Below are 18,345 nucleotides of genomic sequence, written 5' to 3'. Positions count from 1 at the left end.
CTCATGATAATCTAAATCTTACAAGCAAATAATTTACTAGATCGACATCTATCAAAAATATATATTGAAAAATAATTAAAAAAAAAATCGCATTCACATCCTCGTAAAAACTCAAAACTTCCATGAGATCAGAGATACACGTCACATGTGGACTAGCCCCATGCTAAATACATGTTGAACAAAATCATGGTGTCAATGTAAAGTTATAGAAGTTGATGGTTTGATTATCATGGCATAGCTTATGGTATGTTTGATTTGTAAAAGATAAGTGTTTGATTCGTGTATCTGAGTCAGTTACTCGCATGGTCAGAACTAAATATTGCTATGACTTAAAACCTTGAAGAGACCTAACCCAAATGATGACCAGTTAAGTGGTGAGCCTCATGACTTAAGAATCCTATTGATCTTTTTTATCTTGTCAATATGCTATCCATAACATTGCTACCACTCTATCGGCAATGATTCAATGGTAGTCCTTTTCAATTTGGTGGCTTCACAATATGGATAGTGTTTGGGATCAATGTAATAGAAATTAAGAAATATATTTAATTTTGTTAAGCATGCAAACTAACTATCGAAGAGAGCTTGTATGGGATGTTAGAACTCCCTTCCAGCTTATACAGTAATCTTGAGTTTGAACCTGTATTTTGAGATCAGAAATAGGCGTCTCAGTTGAGGACCTGAGATAGGTCAGTGCCACACTAAGAATATGTTCTACTATTTATGGAAGTTGATGTGCTACATTCTGATTACCTCGGCATAACTTGAAATCTAATGCCAGAGGTTGCTTTGGATTGCTATTTGCAGTGAGGAACTGATAAACTGCTTGCTTACAGCTCAACAAAGAAAACCACCAAGAATAATTACCATCTCCTAAGATTATAGAATAACATGTAGATGATGACAGCCTTCTTCAGATACCAGACAAAAGCCGATTGATTTTTATCAAGTAAAACTGTATATATTTAGTAATATGAACAGGGCCGGCCCATAGCCTGTCGAGGCTGGGCTATGACACCGGGCCCTGGTTTTTTTGGGGCCCGTAATATTTTTTTTTTTAAATACAAGTCCATGAAAAATGAGATATATAGGTTAAATGTTGTGTATGAAACAGGAAAAGTGCCATGGTCAAGCGGCTTCCTCTGTAATTTTCAGCTTCCCTGACTTGGGTTCAAGTCCCAGCAGGCTCCTTTTTATTAAATTTAGTCTTTTTTCCTTGTTTTATATATATATATATATATATATATATATATATATTTACCCTTTGTTTTTTTACCCCAATTTTTTTTAGACCATCAATTTTTTATGTGCTTCTTTATGGGGCCAATATCTTAAATTATAACGGGGTCTCTAAATTGTTTAAGACGGCCCTGAATATGAATGACATAATTGAAAAGTATCATTCAAATTACTTATTCTGTCTCATTCCTTTATCAAGAATTTTCTATCTCCTAGCATTCAGCATTGTGTATACTTGTATGGTTTTGAATAAAAAAAGTCACTCTCTATCCTTTTACTTCAGGGACCTCAGATAGGAGAACTGGAAAGCTTGTTGGAAAAAATTCCAGTCTGATCTTCCAAATGACCTGAAACATTTCAAACTGAGTCAAATCAATGGACCATAAAGTCGCCATGGTATCCAAGAGAACTACAATTTATTTTTAGGCATTACCTGAGCTTAAGGTATTAAATTTTTAGGTATCAAATTACGACAAGTTGTATCGCATGGATATGGACAGTCTATTGCCTTGCTTCTGTTTCTACTAAAATACCAATCACCGACTGCTTCTGCAATAGTCTGTAAAATGTAGAGTCGATTAACCATGTTGCTGATTAAAAAAAATTCACTATGCTGAAAGTTCAAGCTTTAAATATCACTTTATTTTCCAAGTGTAAGACTCAAATTTTGTACAAAGAATGGAATTGAACATATATAATACTACAACACTAACATAGTTCAAAAATCTTATACTAATTATCTATTAGACCTCAGATTCCTTTTCCAATATTGTAGGTTTGAGTAGTTATCAAAAGTTGGTGGCTATGTAGCACAGCATAAATGTTCACCCAACAAATTAGTTAAAATCTCACATACAATAAACAGGTTTATCGTTATGTCTTGTTGTCAGAGATTGGTACCGTGTTTTTTATTCTTGGAGAATCAGCTCCAGACCATGTATCTTGCGATTCACTTTGGCAATGAGCAAAACATGAATTTATAAACATTCCCCCGCTGTTTGAATAAAAGTAGAAGGGTTTCAAAGCTGCAATCATGCTGAGCCTAAAACCTGAGTAAAGTGCATTGAATTAAGGAAAGTCAGTTCTATTCGCAGTTAAGAGGATGAAAGTTGAACATGTGTATGGAGTAAACTACTTAATTCTTAGACAAAAGATACTAACATGCTTATTAACATTAAAAAAGAAACTTCTTATAAAAAGAATGAGTGAAAGCTGCATCAAAAAATGTGAGATTGATGGCAGAATAATTGAAAGAGGGACCTTGCAATGTATTAATTTCGGTTGGTGTGCATGCCGCTGGATCCTTCTTGCAGTGGATCCAGTGCCCGCGGGGATCAGCTGACGGTGGCACCAATATATTATGGAACTGTTGACATTTTAAGTTTATTAATTACATAATTCACCAACTATGAGTTTAATATAATGTACATCATAGAAAGTTAAGAACGAAATGCATCTCAGAAACTATTACTTGGAATACATCATAGGCAGAGTTCAAGATAAAATATGGTGTTGATATATATTTCAACACATATTGTGGAAAGAAGCACTGCATGAAACATGAAATATGTCAGAATCTTGTACAATCTTCCTGAGCTAATGATGCAAGTTCATGGAAACATACCAGGTTTGGATGAGAAGACATCGCACTGGTGCAGTTTTTATTCAGGTTCTGTACTGCCCCCTGTTACACAAGACAAAACTATGTCAAGTAAGCCTGTTTACTGTTACATACTTTTCTTTCTCTTATGCAAATTCAATATAGGGAATAGCATGTCGATTCCTTTCTCTATTTCATAAGATATTGAACTGATGAGTAAGCAGTATTAAACAAGAATGATGTTAAAAATATCCATTTGAGCGCTATGCTTTTTATTAGACTATTATGTGCATATCTTTATATTTAGAATAGCATGATTGTAAAACGCAACATATGTCAGCTCTGAAGATAATATCTACAAATGATATCATTGGACTCTATGAAAGTGGTATCGATTACAAATGATGCCACTCAGCAACTAATAATGTAATAAGAAATCCTAATAGAGGCTTCCTTATATCATTTGGGATCACTGCACTGCATCTTTGACATCAAATGCAGCTCACATAGTTTTCAAACTTTATGAAAATATGTTGCCGAATCTTGTGTCAAAATCATTGAGTTTAAGTTAACTTATCGAGAATGCAACTGGTAAATTTTATCCACAATAGTTTGTATAATGCTTACTATACATTCAATAATTGTTAATTAGTACATGCTATGTACTCCGTCTATTAATCACTTTCATCTTAGAAAATGAAAACCTTGAAATTTCTCCTTCATAAAGCACATAAACTTTTGTAAATGATCAAAATTAACTCAATTTCCAAAACACAAGTATGTATATAAATGGCGCATTTATTGAAGGTTACCTGCAACGAAACTACACTTTTGAAAAAGTACCTCATGGTGTGGTTCAAACTAACATCTCTTCTGCAAAAAAAAGAGGGCGCAAAAGGGATTGTTAGTATTTAGATTAAGCTGAAATGACTCAAAATAGAGCAAAAAAAGAGGGTGCAAAAGTCTGTAACATACCCATCAAGGAAAAAACCTGCATCACTCAAGCATTTAACACTAGCGTTGGTTGGCAAATACCTGGTGAAGTTGTCACAGTGGTGAAAGGTGGCTAAACCTCCTGCTGAGCAGCCTGAAAGCAAGGCCTAAACAACATACAAAGTTTGTATGATAAATTCATTCAAATCATAAATAATATGATATAGTCAGTTAACCAAAACTTTCATAGAGTAACTATATACATACCTTGCGTGCCTTTCCTAAACCTTTTGGTAGAAGGTCGGCAATAATGGCTTCCCAAATCTTTTGCCCTTTGAAGTAAAGCCTTGTTGTCTGATTTTCATCACATAAACACAGAGAAACAAATTAGTAAAGTTGAATTTAGAACTACTACATAAGCAAGAAGAGATGAGCTCTTCGGTGTACCAACTTCATAAGTGGTCCATTGTGGATCAATAATTAAAATTATCGGAAATTTCAACGATGATCGACCATACTATTTAGAAATAGAACTCATGACATTGTGCAAAAAAATAACTCATGACCAAGGTTCTAAATAACGGTCGCGGTCGCGTTAAGGTTGTCGCGGTTTCGGCTGTAACGGACGCTGCGATACAAATAACGGTCTTCGCGGTGTGAATTAATCAAAACGTTTCACAAAACGTATTAAAACTATTTATATTATCATATAATGTATAATAACTTAGATTACTACTTTTTTCCATAATTATAACTTGTTTAAAGTAAATATAATAATAAAAATAGACTACATTTAGTAAAGATAGAATGTTTGACAGATTGGAAAGAAATTAACTAATAAATAACTACTCATAGCATATCTGTTGGATATAGAAAGGTTTAACGTGGAAAAGAATATGTTATGTGAACAGCATGAAAGGGATATTTTTATTGAATGATAACCATCATATTTATACATAAAGAAAAGCCTAAAATAATGCATAAAGAAACTACTATTTGAAAACTAAATGCCTAAAAACTGGTAACAAATAGAGCATATCAGAGAGTTCCTAACAATAACATAAAGAGATAATGGATCCTAAAAATTAGGATCTTAAAACAGTAGTTTCATAGTCATCCAGTCAACACTCCTCCTTGACTCTGAAACTGCATACACCAAGCATTTGTGTCAAGAATTCATATCTAACTTTGTCATATCCTTCTGGTTCCATGACAGCAACGTTGCACCTTTGGTAGATGTCTGAAAGTGATCTAGTTCCTCTAACAGTTTCATCATCAACATCTTCATTCTCCTCCTGAAATTCAAACTTTTCACAATCTTCCCAATTCCAACTATTTGACTCAAGAAATTTGACATCTCTGCTAACAATTACTTTGTTGCTTTGTGTAAGATAGATTCTATAGACTTTTGAAGATGAGCTATAGCCTACAAAAATTTCAGGTTCTGCTTTCTTCTTGATTTGTTCAAGGACAACATCCAAGTTTAAAGATCTCTTCTTTGTCGTAGTTTTTGCAGTAGAGTTAGGCTTGCTTTTAAAACTGCTAATAACGTTATTGGACACTCCTTTATTCATTTGTTCCCATATGGCATCAACTTGTGCTTTTACTTCAGTAACATCCTGTTTTGGTTCCAGGTTTTCCCCTGGAACAGGTTCTTTGACAGATTTTGCAGAGTTTCCATTGATTGTATCGACGGAACTCATCACTTCCGCAGAGTTCACGATAGATGGATGGTGGAGGAACGCAACACCAACCTGAATCCTTCCTTCCTTGTTTACAGCAGCATGTTGTTCCTCATTTATCAAATCCAAGGCAAAGCTCTTGCCTTTCACTTGAACATTGACCATTTCTATGTTGTTTGCACCTTTAATCACACATTTTTTATCCTCAAACAACACCTTATAACCATTCTCTAGCAGTTGAGTAACACTCAAAAGGTTTTGATTAATTTTAGGAACATATAAGACATCAGAAATTAGTTTCAAACCTGAAAGGCTTTCAATTGCAACCGTTCCCTTGCCTTTTACTTCGATAAGTGCGCCATTTCCAATTCTGACTTTGGAAATAGTTGTCTCGTCCAGATCATTAAAGAGCTCACGATCATAAGTCATGTGGTTTGTGCAACCACTATCTATAAACCAACTCTCTCGAGTGGTGTTGGTGGCAAAGCATGATGCTACAAAGAGTTGCTCCTCCAAAGTTTGATCTTCAACAGCCTTAGCTTCTCCCTGATGTTGAGCCTTGCATATTCTTTCCACATGTCCTAACTGACCACACTTGTGACATTTTACGTCTGGTCTCCACCAACATCTGTCTGGTGTATGGTTATTTTTTTTGCAGTATGGACATGGTGAAAAGAGACTTGTATTGCTGCTCTGGTTTCTTTTCTCATTCCTTCCACCATTGTAGTTCTTTAATTTAGCTTGTAATGCTCCTTCTACTGAACCTTTAGACCTTATCATTCTTCTTTGTTCTTGGGCTTGCATAGCATTTACAAGCTCTGCCACGGTAAGCTTTAACATGTCCTTGGTATTTTCCAAGGAAGTGATAGTTGCTTCAAATCTTTCCGGGACAGTCACGAGAATTTTCTGAACTATTCTTGAATCAGATAATTCAGAACCAAGCAATCTTACTTTGTTAGCAATGCTAATAAGTTTATTTGCATACTCTTTAATTGTTTCAGACTCCTTCATCTTTTGCATCTCAAATTCTCGGATCAAATTAAGTGCTTGCATCCCCCTAATTCTTTCATCTCCTTCATATTCAGTTATGAGGAAATTCCATATTTCAAATGCTGATTTGATGGTCATAATTCTGGTGAAGATTTCTTCTGAGACAGCAGCAAACAAAGTAGCCCTTGCTTTTGACTTTCTTGTTTTCCTTTCCTTGTGATTTTTTATCTGAGCCATTGTTGGATTGTCTGACAAAGGAAGAACTTCGTAGTCCTCCTCAACAGCTTCCCAGAGGTCATTTGCCTCTAAATACGCCTCCATCCTTGCTGCCCATATATGATAGTTTTCACCATCAGACACAGGTAATGGTAGGGCTTTGTAGGATGTTTCAGAATCCATCTGTTTGATGAATTGAAAATAGTGTTTAAGCTTTTATGGTGGGTTTCACTCACTTCACTCACAAGTCCCTCCAAGAAGAAGGCTAGATACCAATTTGTTGGATATAGAAAGGTTTAACGTGGAAAAGAATATGTTATGTGAACAGCATGAAAGGGATATTTTTATTGAATGATAACCATCATATTTATACATAAAGAAAAGCCTAAAATAATGCATAAAGAAACTACTATTTGAAAACTAAATGCCTAAAAACTGGTAACAAATAGAGCATATCAGAGAGTTCCTAACAATAACATAAAAAGATAATGGATCCTAAAAATTAGGATCTTAAAACAGTAGTTTCATAGTCATCCAGTCAACAATATCTTTAAACAAAGTTCATGATCAATTAACTACATTTAGTTCACATCACAAGAAACTACTAACATTTTAAAAAGGGGGTATGATTAGGAATTGTAACTTCATTATATTTTAATACAAATAGTCCAAACAAAGGCCCGTTTACTGTCATCTCATCTTCTTCCTCCTAACAGCAGCGCAGCTCCTCTTTTTCCAGATTCAAGATCTAGCTTCTGCCTCTGCCTTCTTCTCATACAAAATCGCTATTTCCTCCTTTTCATCATGACTTTCAGAAACTATCTCTTCCCTATTATAACATGCCTCTGATTCTTGTGCTTTTTTTAATATGAGATTCGATTCCTTTTCTCCTGTTCAGATTACTGAATTTTCAAGTCTGTAACGGAGTGCGTAACGGTGTTTCGCGGCCGTAACGGCGTTTCACGCCCGTAACGACGTTCCGTAACGGCGATTTGGCTGTGATTTTTGTTCTCAAAGCGAAAAGGTCCAAAAACGGTCACGGTGGCTGCCGATACCGATTTGTAACGGCCGCAATCTCGGTAACGTTCCGTTTTTTCAAACCTTGCTCATGACATTTCTCTTTTTATTTTTTTTTTATTTTTTTTTTGAAAGGAGGCATTTCTCATATTTATGTCTAAGTCAGCTGCTTGATTGATGTTGTTCAATACGAGTTACCTAATTATTTTCCGTTGTTTTAATCGATATCAGTTAAATAATCATTTCAATCGTAAAAATAAGGAGGACAAATAACATCTTTTTTTGGTAGTGGGAGGACAAATAACATATACTACTATGAGACCATGTTTATCGTCATTAAATTTTTAATATTTTTTAAGTACTAGTCCACAATAGACCACTTAAGAAGGTGACTCATTAGAATTTCTCAGTTTATGAAAAACATTAAAAGACTTTTGTACTTGAAGATAATTAACCTAAATATCCTCGTGATTCATTTTAATGTAATATTACCTTGGTGCATAAATTTAAAAAATTGTTGAATAAATTACAAGAATTAAAAAATGTATGTTATATAAAAAAATACTCGCAGTTATAACAAATTACCCCATTATTGAACACTCCGTTTCCAGTAAATGAAGCTCCATCACAGTATCTCAGCTTCACCCTGTTCCAATTGTAAAAGTCTGGTACAACAGTCACAGGCAAATGAAAATAAAAATTACACAATTTAAAAGATAAAACAGCAAACTGAAAAGCCAAAAAAAAAAAACACTTTTTTATAAATAATTTGACAAAGAGTAAATATAGTTTCTTAAAGTGGATTTTCTGTAAGTGGGTGGAAATAGGTTAGAGTCGTGTCAAATTTGTCTCAACTAAACTTGATTCGATAATTCATTAGATTGAACAACTCAGTTTAGTACGTTAAATTCAACTTATTTACTCAATGAACGTAATTCAAAAGTCGTTTTTTTTTTTTGTCAAGTCGAGTTTGATGGATAAAAAATGAGAAATTGTCTTTTGAGTTTCAACCCTTTAATTTATTGCTGAAAGAGAGTATGTATGGCTAAAACGGAGTTCAATTAGAAATAAGTAAAAAAATTATCAATTACTCCCTCCGTCTCTAAATAATACACCCTCCGGTCACTAATATAAGCAAAAATCCATTTTCTAGATTCATTCAATAAATAATGTATGTAGCCTATAATAATGTATTTGCTTTACAATGTAGACCAGATACATTAACTACTCAATGAACCTAAAAAAGAAATCTTTTCTTATATTTGAGACCGGAGGGAGTATCTACCAACATCTGAGTTAGGAAAAATACTTAGTTGAGCACAAGTGTTTAGACACTAAATTTAGATACACATACATAATTGAGAAAAAGTCGAGAGAGAAAATAATTAAATAACATTTATTTTTTTAAATAGTAAAATAAAATATATTTTGTGTATGTGCCTAAGAGCATCCACAATGGAGACACCCATTTTTTGGTTCTTAAATGGGTCTCATGTGTACACATCACTTATTTATAATTTTTTAATATTAGTACCTAATAAGCACTTAATCACTTCAACTCAGATCTCACACAAAGTTCTTAAATGAGACCCACTAATCAACTATCAATAACTTTATATCATTATATTTCAATTTTTAATATTAAAAGAGTGTGAGTCTCATTTAAAAGTGGTGGTCTTAAGTAAGACCCCGGGTCTTATAAGACCCTGCAAAAGATTATCTCCATTGAAAATACCTAATAGGTACCAGGTCTTAAATAGTTAAGACTCTCTCAATGATGATGGTGCAAGTCATGTGCACATAAGCTTGTGCCCTAGCAAGTCTTTCTCCTCAGTTGGATATAATAATTGGAGAGGTGAAGTGACGTAGAGATGAACAAATGAAGACAAAAGCAATAAAATAAGGAAAATGTAAACATCTGTCCTAGAATACATGTTAAAGCACTACGGGTAGTAACTTTGTCATAAAATTGCATATAAAATTTTTAATTTTGTTATTTATCATGTGTCATCATGCTACAAGTTAGCAGAATTCATAAATAAATAAACATATAATGCATGTTAAGAGTCGAAATAAGAATGCTTGAATATGGTTAATTTAGAGCTGTCATCATCTTAAAAATTGATCTTATAAGATTGCGTTAAATTCAATTCAAATTTTAATATGGTATTAGAGCTTCACTAAAATTAATTATGCCACATGTTACAAGATTTTCACTATCGCACCATTTGGGTCACGCTCTATGTCCCCTCTCGAGCGTTAAAAAGTGCTAATAGCCTATTATTGAGAAGAATAAGAAGAAGAAAAAGGTATGAACATATTGAGTGCTAACGCTCTATGTCCCCTACCAACAGGGGCGACCTTCAGGGTGGGCTCGTGGGACGGCAACCTAGGGCACCATTTTTTTTAGGGGCATCATAATTGTTATTTTTACTTCGTAGTTAGTAATATATATATATATATTTCTTTTTAACTTGCTTTTATTAATTCTATTAAAAAAAAATCTGTCAGGTAGCTTAGTGGTTAGAATTCATCTTATAAGGTGAATAAGTGGGGTGTCCGGGTTCGAACCCCGGCCCCTGCATAGAATAATGCATTGTCCTACCAACTGAGCTATGCTCACGGGACATTTTTAAAAAAAACCGATTATTAATGAATTTTTTGCAACAAAAAATACAAGAAGAAAAATGTTCGAATAATTAAGAGCACAACTTTATTGATTCGTCCGGGACACAAAAAATCTTAGGACCGACCATGCTACCAATACATTTTACCACCAATTAGTAGAAATGAGAAAAGTGCTGCCGCTGATAGCTAAATAATACTAGACATTAATATTGTGTAATATCGATATCTCATTATGCCAAATGGATCATAAAGATAACGTGGTGTTGGTGTTGGTGGTTTAGAGTATTCGGTGTCGTAACTAGAACAATAGATTAGGGTGTGCACTGCAAATAATTTAAACTTCAATTAATACATATTATTATGAACATAAAAATAAATAAACAATATATGGGAAATGCTATAATTTAATACAGCCTATAATTTAAATTTGAAAAATTGAACATTCTATATATTTATTTTTTGGCATTTTATATCAATAAAATATTTTATCACAATTCTCAAATGAAAGATGAAAAGAAAAACAGAGCAGATATTGATTTACCTGGATTAACGGTAGCATTGTTGCTTAAAATACCCTTGAAGTTCTCATATTTGGTCATGTAATTTGTTGAACCCCTTCGGGTTTGTGCTCTCTCCAAGCATGATTTCAAGTCATTGCACCAACCACCTCCCTGGCAAGTACCATAAAAATGGTGTTGATCATTAATAACTTATGAATGCAGAACTAAAGGGATAATTTCTTCAGTTGAGATTTGGGCTCCCCACAGAGCTAACTGAAATAACTAGCTGCTGTTTCATCCACTTTGTCATTTCAGATTTTAATTTCAATGTCTTTGCTTGGATTGGAAGTCTTATAGTATGAAACTTATAAGGGTCTTGTTAACGAGTGCCCCCGGGGCACTCTTTAAGCAACCTAAATTTAGTAATAATTCTTTTAAAAAGTCAATTATTACGATTTCCAATGCATTAAATACATAACTTATCATTAAAAACTTACCATTTAAAGTGCTTAAAGAGTGCCCCGGGGGCACTCGTTAACATTTCCGAACTTATAATTCTCCGACATACCTATATATGGTTCAACAGTAACACAGTGCTTTCTATCTTTCGTTTAACGTTATCGAAACACATAATTTATGAAGGATAAACATTCAATTTAGTTTGTAAACTATCATTATCTCACCAATTTGATCCTTAAATTTTTAAATTCAACTAAAAGGTCCTTAAACTATGATAAATACATCAATTTGGTCCTTCAGTTAACTGGTCTATGGACTAGATTGATGAGCAAAATTATAGTTTATAGACCACGTTGATATATTTTTCGTAGTTTAGAAACTTTCTAGTTGACACGAGAAATATTTTGATTATTACTTAATAATAAATAATAATTTTTTTCTTCAAAAAAAATGAATAATAATTTTTTGGATGCAAAATAAATACTCCTAAAAAACATTTTCACTTTTTTTTTTTGGAGTAATAATTTGCTGCAACAAGAACATTTTCACATTTCACCTAAAAAAACATTACATATACAACAAAGATACATAGTTGGTCTTTAGTTTTCAACACTCTTTCAATATTTTACTTTTTTTTTTCTCTCTTTTATACAGTATCATCAATTTATCATATTACTCTTTCTATTTCTTTCTCTTTCAATATATCAAAAAGAGGTTTGAATTTCTTTAAATATAAATATATATATATATATATATATATATATATATATATATATATATATATATATATATATATATATCAAACATCAACCCACACATGTGGGAGTTGGACGTACTGCAGTAATAAAACCAACGACATGACAACATGTGGGATTCTGAACATGTGGGATATCGAGGGAAGCACCATTAAAAGAACTCAATAAAAATTTTATTTAATGTTGATTAATTGAATCACCTCTCTCATTACCTTCATCCATAAGAATTACTCCCTCCGGTCACATTTATAAAAAAAATAATTTTTTAGGTTCATTGAATATCTAATGTATTTGGTATATAACTATATATAATAGACCAAATACATTGGACATTAAATGAACCTAAAAAGTTGTTTTTTGCTTATAAATGTAATCGGAGAGAGTATAATTTTAAGTGGTTCATCAAGAAATTCTACTAATACATGTCTAAAATTGAATCATATCATTTCTATTGAATTTTTTCTATGAGACGTATCTGTGAAATATCTTATAAGTATCCTTGTGTATCTGTGAAATATCTTATATGTATACAATAAAATATTTTTTAAAAATAAAATAATTAATTCTGATACTTCGTGGGTGTGTATCCGTGGAGTATCGGTATCCGATATGGGTACGTTTCTATTTTGGAGTATCCAGGCTTCATAGGTGTTGATCAATAGATACTATGACAGCTAAACAACTATGACAGATAAAAACATATTTTGTCAAAATTTATATTATGAATATCAATTACTATAGAGTTAATTTTTTAAAAAATATATGATTTAATCCCCTTAAAAAACATAAGATTTAAGCTAGACACTAATTTATAAAAACTGTAATAAATAAATTATTTTTGATTTAATCCATAATAATGTATGATAACTATTAATTCTTTGACAAAAGTTTAATAATTTATTTAATAAATCAAAAATATATCAAATGTTTTGAATGTCTAAATCCATTAATTTGACATATAATTAATAATATTATGGAAATGTTTACCCTTTTTTACCAAATAATTATTAATATTATGAAATTGTTTACCTTTTTTACCAAATAATTAATAATTATTATGAAAATTCTTTTAAGGAATATAAATAATTGTTTCATTTCCTTAAACAATTATTTTAGTTAAAAAGAATCAATCCCCTTTAGAATCTCTTAACAATTCTTTTTATATTTATTTAATAAAAAAACAGTAATGCTATATATCTAGACATATGTTATCCCGAGAAGTTCACGATCAGATTTTAACCAATATAATTTGTTTTTTTGCGGAATTTAAGGGGGGGAAATGTATAAATTAGGAAAGGCATACAGGGAATTAAACAATCGTGATACTCTCGTGAGATATGTCTCGCGATAAGTATCATTTCCCATAAAAAAAAACATATTTTTAGATATTCGTAGGTTCTATCCATCAAAGTTAATTCCATTTGAAACCTGTCAAATTTAAATGATTATATTCTTTTATTAGAATTTAAACATTTGTTTGACCGAGTCTAATTTTTTCCCATTAGATCCGGCCTCTATTGTTGCATTAAAATTTAAAACAACAGTTAAATGTAAACAAAAATTTCATGTCAATGACAATGGCACACTTAAAAATGAAGGGAAAAAATTTCATCCTAAAGTGAACGGTAAATATAGTGAAGGACGGTGTTGGAAGAAAAAACTTGTTTTTTGTCTCACGGGGACAAAAAAAAAACTTGTTTAACGTAAAGCAGCGCGGGCGCAAAAGTCTAGGTTGAGACGATAGGAAAACATTATCTATCTACTCCCTCCGTTTCAAAATGAGTGTCGTTTTAGGTTTTTACACACATATTAAGAAATGCAATGATTAAGAAAAAGAGAATGGTTATTTTACCAAATTATCCTTATTAACTACACCCTCCAGTCACTATTATAAGCAAAAGTTTGCATTTTAGGTTCATTCAATTAATGATGTATATGGTCTTTATTGTAGACCACATACATCATTTAATGAATGAATCTAAAATGCAAACTTTTGCTTATAATAGTGACCGGAGGGTGTATTGGTTAGTTTTAAAAATAATACTTTGGAAGTAGTGTGCAGAGTATTAATTGGAGGGTACAATTGAAAAGAAAAAGTTATTATTGCATTGGAAACTGAAAGCGACACTCGTTTTGAAACTATTTTTTTTGCTAAAGCGACACTCATTTTAAAACGGAGGGAGTATCTTATAGCATTTAGAAACCAACCAATCAATCATCACACTTTAACCCCACAACCCAAAAATACACCAACCCCCACTTTTTCAAATGCTACAAAACAACACTCACACTTCATAACTTTTACACTCACCATTTTGTACACTTTCACTTTTTTTTTAACATCATACTTACCCAAAATATTAGGTTAGACACAACACTAAATGTGACATGTTAGACACACACCCATAAAATTAAAAAAATTAAAAAGAAAAGGATTGAAGTGATATTGATTGATATGACTATTTTGTTTATCTTTTACTCCATCCGTTTCAAAATGAGTGTCACTTTAGCAAAAAAAAAATTGTTTCAAAATGAGTGTCACTTTACATTTCCAATACAACTTTAATTTTTTTCTTCCAACTTTACCCTCAATAAATACTCCAACTTTTCTCTCTCACACAATTTTCAATGCAACTTTAAGTTTGTCTTGTTCTTATAAAGTAAGGTTATATTAGTAAAATTGTTATGACATTTGACTGTTTTATTTCATTTCTTAATATGTGTGCAATTGGCTAAATCGACACTCATTTTAAAACGGATGGAGTAAATTTTTTGATTTATGTATATGTGTGCCTAAATGCTTATGTCTACACAAGACACAAGACTGCCTCCTCCGTACTTACTCTCTTTTATCCTAAATACTCCCTCCGTCCCATATTACTTGACCTATTTAGAATATTTGCACTATTCATGTAACATGCTTTGACTCTATTTTTCTACTAATATATAAAAACAAAATATAGCATATAAGATGTTGTTAGATTCGTCTCGATTAATATTTTCAAAATATCAAATTTTTGTAATTTTTTCTACTAGATTATTAAAGAAATTTAAGTTTAAAATTGTGCATTGACATACGTGACGGAGTCAACTAGGTCAAGTAATATGAGACGGAGGGAGTAGTAAAAAAGAATATTTATTTGGTCACAAAAGTTCATTCAAAAGTCTAAACTTAATGATTATTTGTTGACTAAACTTAATTATTAATATTCATTTTTTTGACTAAACTTAATTATAAAAGTGCATTAAGTTATTAATATTCATTTTTGTTGACTGAACTTTATTTTATACTTTTTTAACAAACTGAATTAACCCATCCAAATTGATATCGAAGAATTGAACCTGATACTTTAAGGATTATCATACTTTCAGGTCTCAAATCAATATCACACGACCAACTCAAATGTGTTAACTTTCTTTTATACTTAAATTGAATGTAATAATCGATCTTATAACTTGATGCAAATAATAACTCTCAGATATAATGATCAGATCTCAAGCGAATACTATCAACCCAACTCAAGTGTGTTAACTTTCTTTTATACTTAAATTGGATGTAGTAATCGATGTTATAACTTAACGCAAATAATAAACTCTTATACATAAGCTAAGCCAATTATTCATATGAAAGTTTAATGCAATTTTGATTAAATCATATAGTTGTCATCAGTGGCGGAGCTAGAAAATATTTTAGGGGTGGGCCAAATTATTTTTTATCCATTCAAGTGATCAATTATTTCATGTGCAAATTTACCGCGTAAAGGAGTTTTAGTGTTGGATCAACCGAAATCTAAAACCGACATAAAATTGTATAAAACATCTCAAAATAGACCTATAATTGAATTATTTAAATTTTTTGGGTGAGCCACTACACCACTTTACGGGAATTTAGATCAACCGAAACCTAAAACCTACATAAAATTGTATAAAATCTCGCAAAATAGACCTATAATTGAATTATTTAAATTTTTGGGTGGGCCACTACACCACTTTACGGGAATTTGGATCAACCGAAACCTAAAAACGACACAAAATTGTATAAAATCTCGCAAAATATACCTATAATCGTTGATTTTTTAATTTTTGGGGGTGGGCCGTGGCCCACCTCAGCCCATGAACATCTCCGCCACTGGTTGTCATGTCATTTAAAATAACTTCAACAGAACAATGAGAAAAATATGAATATACCTCAAATTGTAGAAGCCAATTGTCTTCACCAGGTCCAAATCCTCTATGCAAATGATACGCCGGTAAACTTCCATCCAAACAAACTACAAATTCACACCACTCATAATTTCAATAAATAATAATAATAATAGCCAATAATAAATAACAAAATCATAGAAAATAAACAAATAAATAAATGAAATTGATTAAACTTACAAGCACCAGTTTCACGTGCGTTGTTAACGAGCGTCATGTTCACCATAAGCTTATGTTCTTGTGAGTGAACACGCCATGACACCACCGTGATTAGATATAATAATGCGAACGCCACAGCGAAGTTCATTGTAACAGAAAACGAATTATGAATCATAGTTTTTCCACTTGATTCCAATTCTCTCAATACAAAAGAGAATCGAGATGAAAGTGATATCTATATATAACTGTTGTATCACTACTACTCTGTTGTTGTTGTTTTGCTATTTGTCTTAAAAGAATATTGAAGAAATGGTAAATCACAATAGATATGGATAGAAACGCAAACAGAAATGGAAATCCACGTAATTGGAATCGAGGCTTCATTGATTTGGTTATGCTGAATGGATATAGATGAATTTATTTGAAAAGGAAAAAGTGGCCGTAACAATAAATTAATTACTAATTACGATTAGTGATGATAAAAATGGAGAATTAATAAAACGCACGCTCAATCTAAGGTAAAAGGTTGATAGAAATATGGAAAAGTGAAAAGAGAAGCGTGAAAGGAATGAAATGTGAGAATATGTGTTTGTAGAACAGTTTACGACCTATTTGAATTGGCTCATTTGAGCTTAATTACTGGCATAGCCACTTGTAATACAGTTTGGAAGAACTTCCGAAAACAGCTTATGACGTGTTGATAAGCTGTTTTCAACTTATTTCAATAAACTTTACAGGATAACTTATCAAAACAGATACTAGATTATATAAAAACACTATGACTTTTTTATCGTTTGCTGCAGAAATTGCTTGTACGTAAGCTTAATTAATCTGTTTATCCATTATAGATTTAAAGCAACTGACTACATCCTCCACCCACGAGACTAAAGACACAATCAAGAGCAAAACGAAAAGAGAAGCGGTTTAAGAAAAAAGGTAGCAAAAATAGCAAAAATAGTGGAGAAGGGAGTGTGCGCATGAATGTGAATTGATTATGCATAATATGAGAGAGAGAAGAAGAAGAAGAAGAGGCGGGATGGAATTGGATAGGTGGATTTGATTCAAGTGGTAGTTTTATTGTTTTGGCTTAAGTGCAATTTTGCCCCCCTATTTTGGCTGAATCGGAATTTTACCCCCTCTATTTTAAAATTCGGAATTTCACCCCCCCAATTTAATGTTTTTCGGAATTTTACCCCCCCCCCTATTTTGAAACTCGGAATTTTAACCCCCCAATTTAATGTTTTTCGGAATTTTACCCCCACCACATTTGATGTTATTATCCACCTAATTAATTATTTAAATTAAATAATTTTTAATTACAAAAAATAAATAACTTTTTAAAAAAATAGAAAAAACTTTAAAAAATACCTTAAAATGTAAAAAAAATTCTAAAAAAATACTAGAAAATAAAGATAAAATGTAGGAATTACAATAAATAAATAATTTTAAAAAAAATCGAAAAAACTTTAAAAAAATACCTTAAAATGCAGAAAAAATACTAGAAAATAAAGATAAAATTTAGGGAATAAACGAAAAAAATTCCATTAAAAATACATGGAAAAACAGTATAATCGGAAAAAAAAATGTAGAAAAAATTCTAAAAAAAATTTAGGAAAATTCCATGTATTTTTTTTTTGTTTATACTGTTTTTCCATGTATTTTTAATGGAATTTTTTTTCGTTTATTCTGGTTTATTTCCTACATTTTATCTTTATTTCTAGTATTTTTCTGCATTTTAAGGTATTTTTTAAAGTTTTTTTTGATTATTTTTTAAAAAATTATTCTTTTATTGTAATTCCTACATTTTATCTTTATTTTCTAGTATTTTTTTTAGAATTTTTTCTGCATTTTAAGGTATTTTTAAAGTTTTTTCTATTTTTTTAAAAAGTTATTTATTTTTTGTAACTAAAAATGATTTAATTTAAATAATTAATTAGGTGGATAATAACATCAAATGTGGTGGG

The 18,345-nt window shown here is 31.5% G+C and overlaps 1 protein-coding gene and 1 long non-coding RNA gene across 2 annotated transcripts; one reads left to right on the top strand and one right to left on the bottom strand.

Annotated features, from left to right (window-relative positions):
• The first annotated feature begins 330 nt into the window (after positions 1–330).
• On the top strand, positions 331–1,872 carry LOC146958419 (uncharacterized). The gene is made up of 2 exons (XR_015024636.1): positions 331–374; positions 1,523–1,872. It is a non-coding gene; the product is annotated as an uncharacterized LOC146958419 (long non-coding RNA).
• LOC146958418 (pectin acetylesterase 9-like) lies at positions 1,374–17,301 on the bottom strand. Its single transcript, XM_085739943.1, has 13 exons — positions 16,403–17,301; positions 16,208–16,290; positions 10,847–10,976; positions 8,263–8,342; positions 4,040–4,126; positions 3,815–3,939; positions 3,652–3,712; positions 2,864–2,923; positions 2,711–2,788; positions 2,500–2,605; positions 2,140–2,288; positions 1,673–1,798; positions 1,374–1,586 (listed from the first exon to the last, which is right to left on the bottom strand). The coding sequence occupies exons 1-12, from the start codon at positions 16,554–16,556 to the stop codon at positions 1,679–1,681; spliced, it is 1,233 nt and encodes a 410-aa protein (XP_085596069.1). The 5' UTR covers positions 16,557–17,301; the 3' UTR covers positions 1,374–1,586; positions 1,673–1,678.
• Positions 17,302–18,345: the final 1,044 nt, after the last annotated feature.

This window comes from Medicago sativa, chromosome 1 (genome assembly GCF_051527215.1).
Source record: "Medicago sativa cultivar Bolivia chromosome 1, Bolivia_mono, whole genome shotgun sequence".
NCBI classification, from domain to species: domain Eukaryota; kingdom Viridiplantae; phylum Streptophyta; class Magnoliopsida; order Fabales; family Fabaceae; genus Medicago; species Medicago sativa.
Note: the sequence above shows the minus strand (reverse complement) of the source record. Positions and strands in the feature narration are given on the sequence as shown.

What these genes read in the sequence shown, in the direction of transcription:
- LOC146958418 (XM_085739943.1), bottom strand. Translation starts at nt 16,556, where the DNA reads ATGATTCATAATTCGTTTTCTGTTACAATGAACTTCGCTGTGGCGTTC. An exon ending in ATTGGCTTCTACAATTTGAG is followed by an intron (nt 10,977 to 16,207) that starts GTATATTCATAT and finishes GGTACTTGCCAG; the next exon opens with GGAGGTGGTTGGTGCAATGA. An exon ending in GTTTAGGAAAGGCACGCAAG is followed by an intron (nt 3,940 to 4,039) that starts GTATGTATATAG and finishes TATGTTGTTTAG; the next exon opens with GCCTTGCTTTCAGGCTGCTC.